The 16,927-nt window shown below is 48.7% G+C and overlaps 1 protein-coding gene across 2 annotated transcripts; it reads right to left on the bottom strand.

The window, feature by feature from the left end:
• Positions 1-10,958: 10,958 nt before the first annotated feature.
• On the bottom strand, positions 10,959-15,680 carry LOC122483251 (protocadherin-8). Of its 2 annotated transcripts, none has more exons than XM_043580023.1 (3): positions 13,107-15,680; positions 12,405-12,612; positions 10,959-11,916 (listed from the first exon to the last, which is right to left on the bottom strand). In XM_043580023.1, exons 1-3 carry the CDS (start codon positions 15,447-15,449, stop codon positions 11,543-11,545), a joined length of 2,925 nt encoding a protein of 974 aa, XP_043435958.1. In that variant the 5' UTR covers positions 15,450-15,680; the 3' UTR covers positions 10,959-11,542. The 2 variants fall into 2 exon arrangements, with proteins under 2 accessions (XP_043435958.1, XP_043435947.1); XM_043580012.1 differs by having other exon boundaries at positions 12,816-15,680.
• Between the last annotated feature and the right edge of the window lie 1,247 nt (positions 15,681-16,927).

Here is a 16,927-nt window from a genome sequence, read left to right on the forward strand (position 1 = left end):
GTACAAAAACTCTACAGGTAGTAGTTTCTTAAAGCCTAGTTGCAATGTAGAATCTGAAACCATATCAGTGAATGTTTCATCCTTTGTTACATTAAAATCCATTGGTTTATCTTGCACTTTGAGTAAATCATTTACCCTTACATGACTTTTTAACGTCACGCGTCGATCATTTGGAAAATAGTGATTCACTGAGTTAGGAAGATCATCTAAATTTTGTAACATTCATATTTGTTAATGTACCGACCAATCTCACTTAAAAAGTCTTTGAGCATTGGATAACTGTCAACTTACAGGTTTTCCAAAATTCTAATTTTACCTTGAGGATTTAAATTTTACCATTGAACGAGCACTGTCACTGCTTCTCTCAGAGTGACAGACTCACTTTATTCACTTTCAAGAGGTCCACCAAATACTCAAGTCTGAATAACCATAGTTGTCTGCCAGTCATTTTTTCAGGTGCCACAAAAAAAGCAGCAATTTCAGCTTGCAACTTAGTCATACTAGTGCTTTTCCTTGAGACACCTGTTGTACTTCTGTTTGTAGCAAAGGTATTCTATGTGTACTTCCCATTTTGTCACATAGAGTATTAAAAAGACACACTCAATGGTTGAGATTTCATATAAGTAATAATTATTACTATTTCATCAAGGTCATTCTTGAGGATGTTTTTTTCCTGCAAGTATAAGGAATACAATGATTAGTAGTTTGGTGCCCCTGTCTGATTCATGCTAAGGCAACCAGTACTTTCATCCACCACTGCATCATCAGAGCAAATGTCAACACAGTGAAAAAGGCAAATAACATCTTAGTGTTATTATGAAAATAGATATTCCCTTGTGCATTTTCCAGAAGATTCTAGGGGACCCCTAGAGGTTCAATGACTATACTTTGAGAACCACGACTTTAACTCTTTACCTCTTAAGAGTCACCTCAAGCTCATCCGGAATCCTTTATGTCCAGACCTAGTAGATTGAGAGCCAGTCCCCACTCTGGTCTACCAGAAGGCCACAATCTGAATTCTCCTTTTCTATGTCTTCCTTAGATGTTTGGTGCTTGAAAAGATAAGGTCCTTCAAAATAAACAGAGACCATGTCTAGTGCCAGGAGCTTGGCCACACTAGTCTGGCTGTGAATGTCATAAAGCTGATATTTATAAAGAGGTGCCTGCATATAGAGTCGGGGAGATGGCTCATCCTCTGCTGTCAGAGGTGTCTTGGAACTCCCCCAGATCCTGGCCTAGTCCCAAGTCTGACGTAGCATAAACCCTGCTCTGTAAGGGTTGTTGTTCTCACTCCTCTACGTAACTGGCTGGACGGTGTCGCTGACTCTAAGGTACTGCCTGGAGGAGAGGTGGGCTGGCCAGAGACATTATCCATGTATCCCAGACACTCATATGCTTCTCTCTGACCCGGGAACCTATATGCTCATGTCTTTAGGCTGTGATTATGTTCACCACTCACATGTTGATATTTATCCTGCCCAAAGCAGCGCTCAGTTAGGGATAAGAAATGAGGGTGGGGGGATGGTGGCATAGTAGTAATATTGTGGGATAAAGACCTGTGGAAGCCCTGGGCAAGCTAAGAAATGAAGTGATCTTTCAAAGCCATACTCTTTTGTTGCGGTTAAAAAACCCAACAACAACCAAAACAAGGACTCATCTGTCTAACCAATGGAAATTGACAAATGTTAATGTTTTGTCATGTTCATTGCAGATCTATTTAAATAAAAGAAATAAAACATCACAAACAAGATTTAGGTCCCCTAAGCCTCTATCCTTTAAATATTCATTGAACATTTGTTTTGAAAAACGGCTGTGAGAAAAGGCAGAGGATAATCACCCTCTCTTCCTCCCAGTGGTTCAACTTGCTCCAGACGCGCCCGCCCCATTCAGCAAAGAAAAAAACAACAACATTAACTGACAATTAATGACCTTCCTTGGAAGGCCGGTCAGCAGCTGATCTCCCCCCTCCCCATCTCAATATACCAACCAGATGCAGTTCTCTTTTTCAGAGGCGTTCTGGAAACTAGTTGTGGATCGTTGCATTTCGTGGGGATTTTGATGATGTTTCCTATAAACTGGCTGTCTGTGCACTGCTCGGGCCTGTCCATTCGTCCTTGTCTGGCTGGAGTTATGTGAGCCCACATGGATGACTTGGTCAAGCAAATTGGTAGTTGTCTGTGTCCTAGTCAGGAGTAAGAGAGAACACAAACAACCCACTCTTGCTCTTTTTTCTTCCCACATCTCCACAGCTACAGTAAATCAGATTGCCTGACATTTTTTTTTAAAGCTGCATCTGAATCTCATGCCCTCAGACTAGAGATTTCCGTTATATCACTCAGCGCATGGCAAGAGCCATGGGCTTCTCTGATTAGTGAAGCTGAAGAGCAGAAATGAATCACAGCCCCTTTGTATTCTAGCGCATGGGTCTGGGATGAGTGAATGCAGGAGGCTGGCCAAAACACAACCCCAGTGACTCAATTCTTAAATGATTGAAAATGAACATAAGCTTGGGACTTAGGTTGAATAAATATCTTCATTTAATAAGCACCAAAGAGAGGGTTGAGGTGGCAGGACGAAGGAAGGGAGAGGGAGGACACCTGCTTCTGATAATCTTGCTCGGTTTCCCTTTCTGTAAGATGGGTCACTTATCATGATCAGTGACAGAGGGCTGTCATTGTGAGCAGTATATTTTAAAAAGTGTCTTGAGAAATACCTTACAACAAATCAAAGACAATTTCGCAGGGACAAGAGTTGGGTTTTATGCCATAAAAGGAGAAAATTATAGACCTGGTCTTTCAGATCAGCTAAGTACCCAACCAGGAAAACAGGAATTATTCTGGCTTTTCTTAGAAAACTGGAAGGAATTTAGGGGCTCTTACAAGATGAATGGAATAAAAGCTAGAGTGCTAAGCTTTCTACCATTTGAGAATCAGGTAGAGCAGGACAGGACACTGAGAATACCTGGAGAGAAGAAGAAAGGCCATAACAGGAATTTGCATAAACTAGTAACTAATAAGCTTGGGAGGAAACGCAAAGGCTACCTTATTTGACCCCCAAATCAGAACTCCTCACCCCTTATTCGATCAGCTCATTGTCTTACCTTTGCTTGAAAGTTTCCAGTGACAGGGAATCACCACCTCTTGAGGTAACCCATCCTAGTTTTGAGTATCATGCATTGTTATAGATTGTTTACCAAATCTCCCCCATGAAACGTTACTGCACTGAGTACCCTCAACCCCCACTCCTTCCCCTTCAGACATGCCCCAGGTCCCTGACAAGTTGTACCACTCAGAGCTGTGCACAGCACTCCAGCAGGAACCTCATCATTTGTGAGCAGCATGGAGTGGACACCAATAGACTTTTCCAGGCCCCCTTTAACCTCTCCCAACACCTCTCACCTGTGTGCTGTGGGAGCGGAGAGGTGAGGGGAGGAGAGGATAGAGGCAAGGCACATAGTGTAGATGATGTCTTGGTAGATGGGGCAGGATCCTGCCTTTTTAGCTCCAAGTTTCACTTAACACTTCACCTTGTCTCTACTTGGGGGTTTTCTGTTTGTTCTGGTGTCTGTGACAAGCATACAGTTAAATATTCTGGAGACACTGCATAATCTCCATAGTGCAGTGTTTCTCAAAGAGTGGTCCTTGGACCAGCAGCAGCAGCAGCACCAGGCAACCTGTTAGAAATGCACATTATAGGACCTCACCCCAAACCTATTGTATCAGAAGCTCTGTGTCTTTTTTTTTTAATTTTTTTAACGTTTTATTTATTTTTGAGACAGAGAGAGACGGAGCATGAACGGGGGAGGGGCAGAGAGAGAGGGAGACACAGAATCGGAAGCAGGCTCCAGGCTCTGAGCCATCAGCCCAGAGCCCGACGCGGGGCTCAAACTCACGGACCTCGAGATCGTGACCTGAGCTGAAGTCGGACGCTTAATCGACTGAGCCACCCAGGTGCCCCTGGCACTCTGTGTCTTAACAAGTCCTCTAGGTGATTCTGATTTGGGAAGCGCTGCTAAAGTCAATGCTCTTGGTGCCCCACCCACAAGTACCTGTGGAACCCCTGCACTCCTTCCTGGCTGCTGTGAGCTGCTGAAGACTTATGATGGCTTCCTTCCCAGGAAAGCTTTTTTCTCCTGCCCTCTCATGCTGGCTTCCCTCCCTTTCTCCTGAGAGAACTTTTTCAATAAGTGATTTTTAGGAGAATCTCCATCTCAGGCTGTGCTGCTCAGGAATAGTCACCCAAAGTTGAGCAAGGAATTGAAAGATTTATGAAGATACTTAAGAGGTCCATATGGGTACCTGAAAAAAAAAATCTAGATAATGTTGTAGAATGGGACATTTACTAGTTTTGTATGTAGATATAGTTTGGGAGATGCCCCACCATGCTTTGGGAGGAATGCCAGAGACAGAATGGTGACACTGAATTTCTTCAGCACGAGAGGATGGCAGACACAGCCCTTAGCATTCTTGCTGCATTTCAGCATCATTAGTTCATTCTCAGACCTGCAGTGAGGTTGGTGATTAAGGGCTCTTGGCTGATAAGTAGAATGAATCACAAGGAGGTTCAGTGATGGCTGAAAGTCAGTCACTGAATAAAATTGAGATTCCGTTTCCACCCACTCACCCACTACTGCCAACAGCCCAGTTCTTTCTCCGATGATCTAGTGACATTCATCAGAAGGAAATCTTCACTCCTCAGCAGCTATTCTCCTAGAACTGATAGGAGAAAAATTAGCAAAATGGACAAAGTCTCAATAAGAGAAGAGACTAATAGCCAACATTTAACATAGAAAACAACTAGATGCTTTCATCAACTGCATGGTTTGCTGTGTTTGCCTAGAATGAAAGATAGATTTGACAATTATTTGTATTGGGGCCATGTTGCTTCAGATACTGAAATACTGAAATGGACTAGATCACATCAAATCTCCAGAAAAATGATGCCCACACACTTCTGTGAGTGGCTTGAGTTGGGTCTAAGAGGTGCTGCTGCATTGGGACTTGAAGATGGGGGAAGGGTTGAACTTCAATAGGTAAGGTGGCTTCTATGTGGACAGGGCTGATGCTATTCTGTGGTCTTCTGGAACTCCTGCCATCACTAGACTGGCTGGGGTGGATGAGATCCTGAATCTGTTGGTCATGTCTGATTTGGAGGCATATTTAGCATAGACCCCTTGTGGGGAGGTATGTTGACTTGTAGATGCAGAGTCTCTTGGCTGTGGTGTGTAACCATGACCTTTTGTGCTTGGCTCAGTAAATCATTTCATTCAGCAAGTGGTTTTATTGAATCCTGATTATGTACCAGCCAGGTGCTGGGGATAGAGAGCTGAAAGACACAGTCCTTGATTTCATGGGCCGCCGGGGGAGAGAGAGATATGGAGCAATGATCACCCTCAGTTTGGTAAGCGCTAAGGAAGTACATAGGAGGTGTGCCCTGCCCGGTCTGGCTGGTGGCTGGGAGAGGAGGTGAAGTGATTCTTGAACAGTCTTGAAGGGTAAGAAGAAAGGATCATAGGAGAGGAAGATGGGGAGAGGGAGAGGAAATAGAATGCTAGCCCTGGCTGAAGGGCCAGCATGAAGGCCCTTCGTGAAACCTACATAGATCCTTGTGGGTGAAGCTCCAGGTGTGCATAGCAGGTGGGCTGGCGGGGAGGAAGGGACAGCAGCAGGACCCAGTCTGGGGAGGGAGGGCGGCCGGGGGGGGGGTGGTGGTGGTGGCAAGAGCATGAAGGGTCTGGGATGCCACCGACAGCACTTCCTAAAGGTGGTGGGAGTCATGTGGGTATTAATCAGCAGAGTGACTGAGATCAGATGTTTAGAAAAAGTCTTTATGGTGGCAGTGTGGAGGCTGGAGTGGAAGGGGACAGGCAGAGCAGGTAGCGTTGTGCTGGAACCCAGGAAAGATACCATGAGAGTTTGAATAAGGCAGTATTTTTAAAACAATTTTTTTAATGTTTATTTTTGAGAGACAGAGAGACAGAGCACAAGTGGGGGAGGGGCAGAGAAGGAGGGAGACACAGAATCCCAAGCAGGCTCCAGGCTCTGAGTTGTCAGCACAGAACCCCTAGTGGGGTTCGAACTCACGAACCGTGAGATCATGACTTGAACTGAAGTTGGATGCTTAACTGACTAAGCCACCCAGGTGCCCCCCACCTTTTTTAAATGTTTATTTTATTTTTGAGAAAGAGAGAGAGAGAGAGAGAGAGAGAGAGAGAGCACAAGCAGGGGAGGTACAGAGAGAGAGGAAGACAGAGGATCTGAAGCAGGTTTGTGCCCACAGCAGACAGCCTAATGCAGGACTACAACTCACTTATGAACCTGCGAGATCATGACCTGAGCTGAAGTCAGATGCTTAACCAACTGAGCCACCCAGGAGCCCCAAGTATTTCTTATTCTGTATTAGACAGATGTCCATTTTAGTCTCAACATCCCCCCACCCCCAATTAGCTGTGTGACCTACGGCAAGTTACCTTACCTCTCCAAGTCTTGCTTTTCCCATATGTAAGATGGTCTAATGAGTCCTTACCTTGCAAAGCTGTGAGGATTGCATGTAAAGTGCTTGGTGCAGTGTGTAGAGCACAGTAATCACTAAAAAATGGTATCTTTATTCTTGTTTTTGTGCAGCCATCCTAATTTGGATAGTCTCCCTAAAAGCAGGCACTGAGGCAGGGACTTGGGTGCAAGAAATTTGTTTGGGAAGTGACCCTAGAAAGCACTGAGGAAAGTGAGGTAGGGAAACACCAATGAGCGGGGGTATTGCTGGGTGCCTTGCTGCTGTGGGCAACTGGGGCTCAAATTCACTTGGGATTCTAAGGAGAACTGTGTAGAACATAACTCAAAACTGCCCCTCCAAGAGACAGGAAAGCTGGGGTGTTTGTCCACCAAACTCATCCCTAATTGGCTGAAGGTTGCCTCTGCAGGTCTTAAATCCCCCATCCTTCCAGACTGCTCTGTGCACAGGCTGAATAAACTTGTGTGGCCCTACCAGTGTTGGGGCCTCAAGCAAGTCTCAAGCAGCAGAGACAGACGTGATGATGGAGACTATCACAGATGCAACCCGAAGCAGCCTCTGAAGCTGAGGTGGACTTCAGAGTGGGAACTTGGGCAGAGTATTAGATCTCCTGCGTGGAGTGAAGGAACACTTAAAAAGATATGTAGAGGGCCGCCTGGGTGGCTCAGTCGGTTAAGCCACCCACACTTGATCTCAGCTCAGGTCATGTAGAGCCTGCTTGGGATTCTCTCTTTCCCCCTCTCTCTGCCCCTTTCTGCTCACTCACTCTCTCTCTCTTTCTCTCTCACTCTCTCTCAAAATAAAAAAGTAAACTTAAAAAAATATTTAGAAAATAGAACCAACGGATCTTGATTGAGCGGAAGAAAGAAATAGGGTGGAGTCTTAAAATGGTGTGTATTTTGGGTTTGGTCTATAAACTGTGGTCCCATTCATTGGGTTTAGAACAATTGCCAGAGAGGTAGTTTGGGGGATGATGGTGGTAAGGAAAGGGGGTGATTTCCATTTGGACACAATGAGTCCAAAGTGTCCATCATATAGCCAAGTGTCACAGTGGGTGGGCAAAATGGAATTTCCCTGATTCGCCTTAAACTATGTGGATTTTACTCTGACATGTTGAAATTTCTTTTACAAGTTTCGTGGGAGCAAATCCTGTACTCGGATAATGAGTGAAGACTTTTTCCCCCTGGTAAAAGGGCACATTTAATCTGGCATTTTAACTGATGCCTTTTAAAACAGCCTGGTGTCTCTTTTTACCTGCTGTTCACTCATTAGGTGACTTTGAACTTGTTGGTGAATTCCATTGCAGATTATTTTCCTCTGAAGAAAGGGAATAATAAATACTCTCTTGAGTTATTGCATAGCTGTTGAAAACTAGACAGCATTTTCAAAGCCCTTCTGAGTTGTTGCAAAGCACAGTTCTCCATTGAGTATAGTATTACTTTGCTTCAGTTTGCTTTTAAAACTTAGAGCATTCCAATTATCCCGTTGTTACTGAATTCAATACTAAAGTGAATATGCTTGTTTTCTAAAATGGAATTTTTAGAGGATAAAACCTTATGTGTGCCAAGTGAGATAAGCCAGATAGTTAGCTAATTATGGCATGGAACTCATCCTGATTGTATATATATTTTCTCTCCATGTGCATATATATTTGTATTGAAGATATGCATCCTGTTTTCACTCTATTTCAGAATGCATTTTTCAATAGATGTTGAAACCACTTACATTTTAATTTTCTGAAGTGGTTTCTTTGATGGATATTTTATTATAGGAAGTGTAGGACATCCAAGTCAATGGGGCCAGATATAAAAATATGAAACTGGGAAAGTCTGGCTTGAGCTTTCTCTTTCAAGGTGACACTCCCACTTCCCCAAGGACTTTCCCATGTCCCAGTGCTCACTGCCAACGTGCCTAAGGGTTGTTGGCCTCCAACTCGAGAGAGGTGTTTGTGATACCATCACAGATCTCTAAGGTTTGTGAGCTGGCCTGTGATGTTTACTTTAGCTGCACTTGTTTGTAGAGTGTTGAGTATACACAAGGCTCTGAATGACATACTGAAAGAGGAAAAAGTGAAGAAAGCAAACTGATTGAGAAACAAGGCCAGACAGCCCGAGTCTGTGTCCTCTTCCCTAGTGGTGGGACTGGGCTGATAGTTACTATAGAGATTGGCTTTCAAGGAAGGCAAGATAGAACGAAGCAATTATTACCATGGGCTAGGCATTGTCCTAAGTATTCGGCATTTAGAGCTGTTCATTTAATTTAATAAGTAATATATTTTCTTAGAAATGTACACAAAAGTCAACATTTCTAGAGAAAAGCATGAAGCCTCTTGCACTTAACTCCCATTTCTCTGAGAGCTCCTGCTGCTGGCCCTTAGAACTCCCCTTCAACTCCCCCACACCTGCCTTTTTTTTTTTTTTTGGTTTAAACAAACAATTTTATGGACTGAATTGTATGTTTGATTTTTTTTTTAAGTTCTAAGCAAAAATAAGGTCTCTTAATGGTCATTTCTCTAAGGGAAAAATATGATGGTGAAGTCATAGCGGTTTTGACAACTGATTTTTTGGATTAATGAAATAGTTTTCATGGTACAAAATAAAATAATGACAATGACAGTATTTTACTTTGGAAGGATAAAAACAGGCAAACACATTCAGAGATTGAATGCTTGCTTTCTTTTTCTTTCTTTTCTTTCTTTCTTTCTTTCTTTCTTTCTTTCTTTCTTTCTTTCTTTCTTTCTTTCTTTCTTTCTTTCTTTCTTTCTTTCTTTCTTTCATTTTTGAGAGAGAGACAGACAGACCACGAGTGGAGGAGGGGCAGAGACAGAGGGAGGCACAGAATCCGAAGCAGGTTCCAGGCTCCGAGTTGTCAGCACAGAACCGGAGGCAGGGCTTGATCCCACCAAAGGTGAGCTCATGACCTGAACTGAAGTCGGCCGCTTAACCGACTGAGGCACCCAGGCACCCCAGAGATCGGATGTTTTTAGACGGCAGTGTGGGATTATTGGTCCTTCGGCTCTGCATTTGATGGGACTGGCTCAAGAATAAAGATGTAGATGTTGAAATGGGAGTTCTAGCTAGGGCTCTCTCTGCTGGCGCCTGGTCATCGTGGCTCTGGAGCTGTCTGGTAACCTAGCCACATCTGATGCTTTCTTTTAGAACGTGATGTCTGGGCAGTCTGAACTTGTCAGGCACATGCTCAGCTCAGTTGCATGAAGAAACCGCTGAACTTTGTGCAGGCCGTGGGTGGCGAAGCACTTGTGTGTGACCACCCTGCTGTTTGGCTTGGAGCCACCACTGGTTTCAATTATGACTTCAACAGGCAGCTTTGAGGGCTCCTCTATTCATTACAGTGCCTCACACTCTGTAATTAGTAATAAGGGAACACAGGCACTTCACAAATATAAAGAGCTAAACAATAATCAGGCGGTAAAGGCAATGCATTGGGACTTTTCCACCTCTTTGTTTCTTTCAAGATAAAAAAAAAACAACCTCTTGTTGCTTCATCTTATTTTCTTGCCTTGAATAATCTGGGTTTGAATCTCATTCTGGGCACTGATTAGCTGTGTGACTTTGGGCATTTTACCTAACCTTGCTGTGCCCCAGTTTCCTTATCTGTAAATGGAGATAATGATAGTTCCCATCTCATGGGGGGTAGTTTGAGGATTAAATGAGATAATTCATGCAGATGCTTTGTAAGGAGCTCTGCTCATTTTAAAGCTTGTTCAGTAAATGCTAGCGCTTATTGTTATCATTTTATTTTCCAATGAAATGAATGCATTAAATATAAGAAATAGACATAGGTCTTTTAGAGTGGCTTTTTAAAAACCTTCCATAACAAACATCAAGTACATGCAAACACACAAATAGATCAGTATCATTACCCTCCTCCATCTCCACATGTACCCATGCTAGCAGTGGCAATGATCCATATTTTATCAGTCTTGTTTCATGTAGCCCCATGTTTCCTTCTAGAATATTTTAAAGCAAATCCCAAGTACCATGTCATTTCACCCATACATTTGAGTGTCTTTTTGCTATTAACATCCTATATGCTAAGGGCTCCTTGAGATTAGGTCTTCTTAACCTCGAACTCCAGCTCTTAGAGGAGTTACTGCAGTTAGTAAAAACTCAACAGATGTTTAATTAGTGAATGAACAGCCCGAACAGCTTTCTCCACTTTTTGTAGATGCACCATAAATATCTGTTGAGTGAATAAATGAGGAAAAGGATTTTATAGAGTGCCTGATGTAAATGGAGTTGTGCATGATTTACAAAATAAAGTATTTTTAATACTCAGATGAGACTTTCCAATACTTGGAAATTTAATATTGCTGTGAATATTAATAATGCCCAAATAATTAGCACTTGAAAGAAGGTTTAATTCTGGCTCTTAGATTATTTGTGAATGTCTAACTGTAGGCAACTTCATGAAAAGCAATTAGCAGATTCTTCAAACACATGACAAATCCTTTATTACTGTGCTTATAAGTGACACGGTTTACAGAAAACCAAATGTAATTAAGTAACATTGAACTTGAAATCTACCACAGACTCAAGATATACAAGGTATACTTGGCAAGGCAAAAATTCTCAAACACTAGGTTGTTTCAGGTGAAAGGTAAATTTCCATTAAGTAATTCCCATTTTTTTTTGTCTTACAGACAGTTCCTTTGGCAATAACTTCCACTTTAGCTTTTATTATATAAAAATATAACAAAATTTCATTATATACAAACATTACATTACACAATGTACAGGTTAAAAACACTAAGAAAATGGCAAGCCGCAAGTGAAATTAAAGTCAATAGCATGATAAGAAAAATTAAATACTGCACACATTTCATAAAAATTACATTAACTACATTTTTGTTTGCAAATACCAAACAGTACCAATGTGATTGGAAATAGCTTCCAACAACTTCATTTTAAGGCACATCTTGCATATTTATATATACAACACTGAAACCTGTCAATAATTTAGGGGCTTCTCGGAGTGACCTGTATATGTTGTGAAGACATGCAGCATGGGATTACACATTTTCATTGGCTTCCTTCTTTGGGGACAGGTACCTGCCAGGGGGGGACTGATAGAGGGGTACCCCAATCTCCTGCAAGTCTGGGAGCCTCCCCGGGCGGGGAGGGGAGAGCAGAGTGACTGTCCTGTCATAGTCCCTGTGTAGCACTTTCTCATAGACGCTCTGCAGCCCCACTGTCTTGGGCAGCTGGGCCTGGTAGTAATTGTCCCTGCGCAGAGGATCACGAGGCAGGGACGTGCTCTTACAGAAGGTAGACATCTGGGCCGGTGGGTGAGGCGGGGGATGTGTGTTGGGCCCTCCGCATGACGGGCTCCAGCAGCGGTCAGAGTGGCCCAGGATCTTACACTCAGCGGTGCACGCCCACAGTCCTAACAGAAAAGAGAAAGGGAGAGAGGGTGATGATTGTTACTGAGATTGCATACAGCTACGCCTCCCTCTTCAGAATGTCAGACGGGGTCAGGGTGGCTGAAAAAAAACAGTATGGGGGTGAACGCGACGATTCAAGATTTGAAAGAAATACTGCTTCCTATGAAGCCACCTTAACACGAAGTTGGTTCAGCTTTTTGGCTGGAAGCAAATTAAAAACCTGATAAGCAGAATTCCCCTCCTCAGGTAGCTAGCGTCACCCCTGCCTCCGCCTAACCGGATGGGATTGTGCTCTTTATTTAGGTGGTGGAGCTGCCTCGACGAGGCATTTTGAAATTCTTCTCTCTGAGGAAGGCTGGGATCCCAAACCCCGAGGACTGAAAAAAGTGGGGAAGGAGGAGGAGGGCTGGGGGAACAGAGAGTGAGAGGAGGGCAGAAGGGGGCGGGGAGAGAAGGAACGTTGAACTTGGCAGGAAAGAAGAGTCCTCACCACTCTGCATGTGGTTGATGAGATCCTTTTTCAGAGCGTCCCCGCTGATGTCGGAATCGCTGTCGTTGAAATCACTGTCCCCTTTGCCGCTGTCTTTGCCGCTGAACTTCTCAGCTTCTCGGCCGGAGATGGTATTGAAAGAGTGTCCTTTCCAGACCGCCACAGGGGGCGCCGGCTCCTTTCCGAAGCCGGGAGAGGCACCGTAGGGCTGCAGCAGGGAATGGGAGTAGCGGGGCGGGGGTGGGATGGAGGGAGGGAGCGGTGAGGATTGGACAAGAAACAAACAAACAAAAAAACACAAGTGTGACAGGTTAGACCTCTCCGGCGCAAGCACACCCAGAACCCTCCATCCCTTCCCCCAGCCTGTCCGCGGAGCACGGAGGGGGGCGCCCAGCCGAAGGAAGGCCTCACCTCGGCGTGCGCGCCGCGGAGCCGCTGCTGCCCCTCGAAGTGACAGGAGCTTTCCCCGGTGGCGCTGCCGCCCTCCGAGCCCGGCACTTCGGCCGCAGCGACCGCGGGCGGGGGCGGGTCGGCCGCGGGGCTGCCAAAGGGCGCTTTGCCGCTGCCAGGGAAGGTGAGCACGTCGAACATGTTGGGCCTGGGCCCGGCTCCCCGGGCAGCCTCCTCCGGGGAGCCGGGAGCCGAGGCTCCGCCGCCCGCCGCCCCGGGCCGCTCTTCCCGGCGGGCCCCCCCTTTGCGCACCTCCTTCTTGCGGCGGTTGCAGGTGGTGGCGATGGCGATGATGGCGGCCAGCAGCAGCGTGCAGCTTCCCGCCAACACGATGATGACGATTAGCGGCGTGTCCCATTGTAGCGCCGGCCCCGACGCCGCGAGCCGCGAGCCAGGCGGGCGAGAGCGCTCCGGGCTCCCTGCACTGGCGGGCGCCACCAGCCCGCGTCCGTCACCTGCTGTCACCACGAAGCTGACAGTGGCAGTGGTGGAGAGCGGGGGGCGGCCGCCGTCGGATATGACCAACAGAGCCCGGAAGACGCGGCCGGGGGGCTCCTGGGAGAGGTCGTCTGTGAGCACTATCTCCCCCGTGCGGCGGCCGATGGCGAAGGCTTCTCGCGGCTCCTGCTGCTGCAGCTCGAATGCCAGCTCCCCGTTGGCACCATCGTCTGCGTCCCGGGCCTGCACACGCGCCACCGCCGTGTCCCTTGCCGTGCGCCCGGGGACCGCCACTTCCAGGGTCCCGTTGGCCGGCGCCGGGTGCACCAGGACGGGTGCGTGGTCGTTCTGGTCCAGTACTCTCACTTGCACCAGGGCACTGCTGGAGAGCTGAGGGGAGCCACCGTCACTCGCCTGGATGCGCACGTCGAGCTGGCGTAGGGTCTCATAGTCGAAGCTTCGCAGCGCGTAGATGGCCCCGGTAGCCGGGTCTACCGACACATAGGTGGACACCGAGCCCCCGGCACGGCCTACTTCGGCCTCCAGCAGCCGGTAGGTGACCTGGCCGTTGCGGCCCAGGTCCGGATCCCGGGCGGCTACCGTGGCCAAGTAGGCTCCGGGCGGGTTGTTCTCACGTACGGACACCTCATAGACTGGTCGTGTGAAAAGTGGCGCGTTGTCATTCTCGTCGCTCACGCGCACCGTGTAGGGCCGCACGGTGCGTAGAGGGGGCGCGCCTCTGTCCTCGGCCACCAGCGTCAGGTTGTACTCAGCGATGCGCTCGCGGTCCAGGGACGCCGCGGTCACCACCAGGTAGCTGCCCGCGTAGGCCGGCTGCAGCCGGAAATGCTCGTGCCCGTAGAGGGCGCAGCGCACCTGCCCATTGGCGCCCGAGTCTCTGTCCGAGGTGCTGACCAGCGCCACCAGGCTCTCGCGCGCCGCCCCCTCTGGCACCAGCGAGATGGCGCCGGCCTCTGGCGTTCCAGGTCCGGTCGGCGAGGTCGCGTCCGCACCCCCGAGAGCGGCGGCGGCGGCGGCGGCGGCGGCGAAGGGAGAGGCGGCAGGCGCGCCCGGGGCGGCCAGCGGGGTGATGGTGATGTCCGGAGCGTTGTCATTGACGTCGCGGATGCGCACGATGACTTTGCAGGTGGAGGCCCGAGGCCCGGGACCGCGGTCCTGGGCCCGCACGTCTAGCTCATAGGTGTCCTGGCGCTCGTAGTCCACGGGTCCTGCCAGGGTGAGGCGGCCCGAGCGCGGGTCCAGGCGGAAGAGGCGGCGCGCCTCGGGCGGGGTGCGGGCACCGAAGGCAAACACCACGTCGCCGTTGGGGCCCTCGTCGGGGTCGGCTGCGTCCAGGTCCAGCAGCAGGGAGCCCACGGGCGCGTCCTCCGCCAGCTCCACCTCGGCCACGGCACCCTGCGGGAAGGCCGGGCTGTGGTCGTTGGCGTCCAGCACTCGCACGCTGAGGGCGGCAGTGGCGGAGCGCGGCGGGCGGCCGCCGTCCTGGGCCACTAGCTCCAGGCTGTAGGCGGCCTGGCTCTCGCGGTCCAACTCCTGCAGCAGCACCAGGTCCGCGCACTGGGCGCCGTCCGCGCGCGTCTGCAGCTCCACGCGGAAGGGGCTGTGAGGCTCGGCCAGGCGCACGCTCTGCAGCCCGTTGGCTCCCACATCCTCGTCCACCGGCACCTCCAGCGGGATGCGCGTGCCCACAGCTGCGCCCTCGGACACCTCCACGGGGATCTGGGCCCGGGGAAAGCGCGGCGCGTGATCGTTGATGTCCCTCACCTCCACCTCCACGTGTATCAGCCGGAACTGCTCCTGCGAGAAGCTGACCACGTCGAAGGCCAGCACGCACTGTGGTGCCTGGCCGCACAGCCGCTCGCGGTCCAGGCCCGCGTCCCCGACGGTCAGCTGCCCGTCGCCCTCGCGCACTCGGAGCAGCGAGCTGTTGAACTGCTTCATCAGGCGGAAGCTTGTGTCTCCGGATACTTTCATATGCAGGTCCTCAGCTAGGGTCCCGATGACCGTGCCAGGAGCGTCCTCCTCGAAGGTGCTGTATCGCACTGTCTTGCTCTGGGCCACTGAAAGCACCCAACAGAGGCTGAAGAGCTGTAAAGGGAAAAGGCAGGGGCTGCCCCCGCGCCTCACCGGACTCATGCCGCTAGCCCCAAGTGCTATTCCAAAAAGCTGAGGGAGCAATTCCTCTCTGGTTTGCAGGTGCAGGTCCGGGCGTGAGTCCCAGGCTCCTCCGAGCACGCTCTTTGCGAGCCCAGTGCGGGAGATCTGTGGGCTGCAGCTCGAGGTTCCGGCGGGCTCTGAGGACGCTCAGTCCGGTGCACACTACACACCTCTCCCTTCCTTCTATAGCTGCTGGAGCTGCGCCGCTGCGCGCCGCCTCCGCTTTTATAACAGCCGATATGCAAATAACCAGAGCCGGGCGGCCAATGGCAGCTTCACGCTCGCGCCGCTCCTACGCCAGCCTCTGACAATCCCTTTAATGTGGAAAGGCTTAGAGGGGAAAACAAGAAAGGAAAATTAGGGAATCTTTTCTTTGTTTAACTCCTTTCGCCTTTTTTCCTTTCCTGTCAGCGCCCTGAATACAGAGGAGTTGGCACAGGTCGCCGGGAGTTAAAGGGGGTGGATGGTTTTGTTAATTGTGCCTGTCCAGGGCCGGCTGTTTGAACTGAAAACAACCTTGGATTTCGGGGTAGTGGTGAGGGACCCCCCACCCACTCTGCATTTTGCATGTTAGAGGCTTTCCTAAACCTCGTTCGTTTATCTCCACTGACTTGCTTAACCCAGTAAGATTTTACTAGCTTTCTCTCCCAGCTTCCCAAAGCTCTCAGATACATTCTCTCGATTTAAGAGTCCTAAGGATAAGAGAGAATTGATTTTATTCAAATTTGTGTACGCAATTGTGTTTTACTCGTGTGAGCGACGGCGATCAGGGCTGCCACTTCCTTTTCAGAAAAGAGCTCTGCGATGTGTTAGTATGCATGTCACTGTCCAAATGGCTTTCTTAAGCCCTGGGCGCTAGCAGGCCAGGAAAAAAAAAGTTCCAAATAGGATTTAGCATAAGCTTGAGGAGATTTGGAAAGGTTTCAAAGATCAGACTGTATCAAAGGCTTATGAAGCCCTCGTTAGCAGTGGAAATAGAATGGCGTGGCAGGCGATCCCATTGGAGGCCCCAATGTCTGTATTATTTCACTGTGACAAGCTAAGGGGAGAGAAAGTTGAACAGTTTCCACTGCGGAGTTGGGCTAACTTGAATATAATGAGCAAACGCCACATGTATCCATTATGTTCCTCTATTCATCCCCAATCACTGCCATAACTCTCCGGCTAAACGGTGATGGGCGCTGAATTCCACACAATACCCGGCTCATATTAAAGTGCATTTAGAGAACTTTCCCTCCTGATGCCTTGTTCCGCCTATTTAGAGGATTTTCTTTCTGTTCTAATAGGGCTGCTCAGAGAAGCAACACTCATCCCGTTCCAGAAGAACAAAATCACAGCATGACGTTGAAACCTGGCACTAACCTGGGGGAACTTAACCATCTGCCTACAAACGTGTGGAGCTTTGGTATTGCCAAACTCTGGGCTGGGTGGGTCCCCGGACTGGCCAGGCTTTGCGG

Source organism: Prionailurus bengalensis, chromosome A1, assembly GCF_016509475.1.
Source record: "Prionailurus bengalensis isolate Pbe53 chromosome A1, Fcat_Pben_1.1_paternal_pri, whole genome shotgun sequence".
In the NCBI taxonomy this organism is placed as follows: Eukaryota; Metazoa; Chordata; class Mammalia; order Carnivora; family Felidae; genus Prionailurus; species Prionailurus bengalensis.

Bases quoted from the DNA above. Each gene is read 5' to 3' on its own strand.
- LOC122483251 (XM_043580012.1), bottom strand. From the start codon at position 15,449: ATGAGTCCGGTGAGGCGCGGGGGCAGCCCCTGCCTTTTCCCTTTACAG. The intron at 12,613-12,815 runs GTGAGGCCTTCC...TCCCTGCTGCAG, and splicing joins TCCGCGGCGCGCACGCCGAG to CCCTACGGTGCCTCTCCCGG. The intron at 11,917-12,404 runs GTGAGGACTCTT...CTTTTCTGTTAG, and splicing joins CATCAACCACATGCAGAGTG to GACTGTGGGCGTGCACCGCT.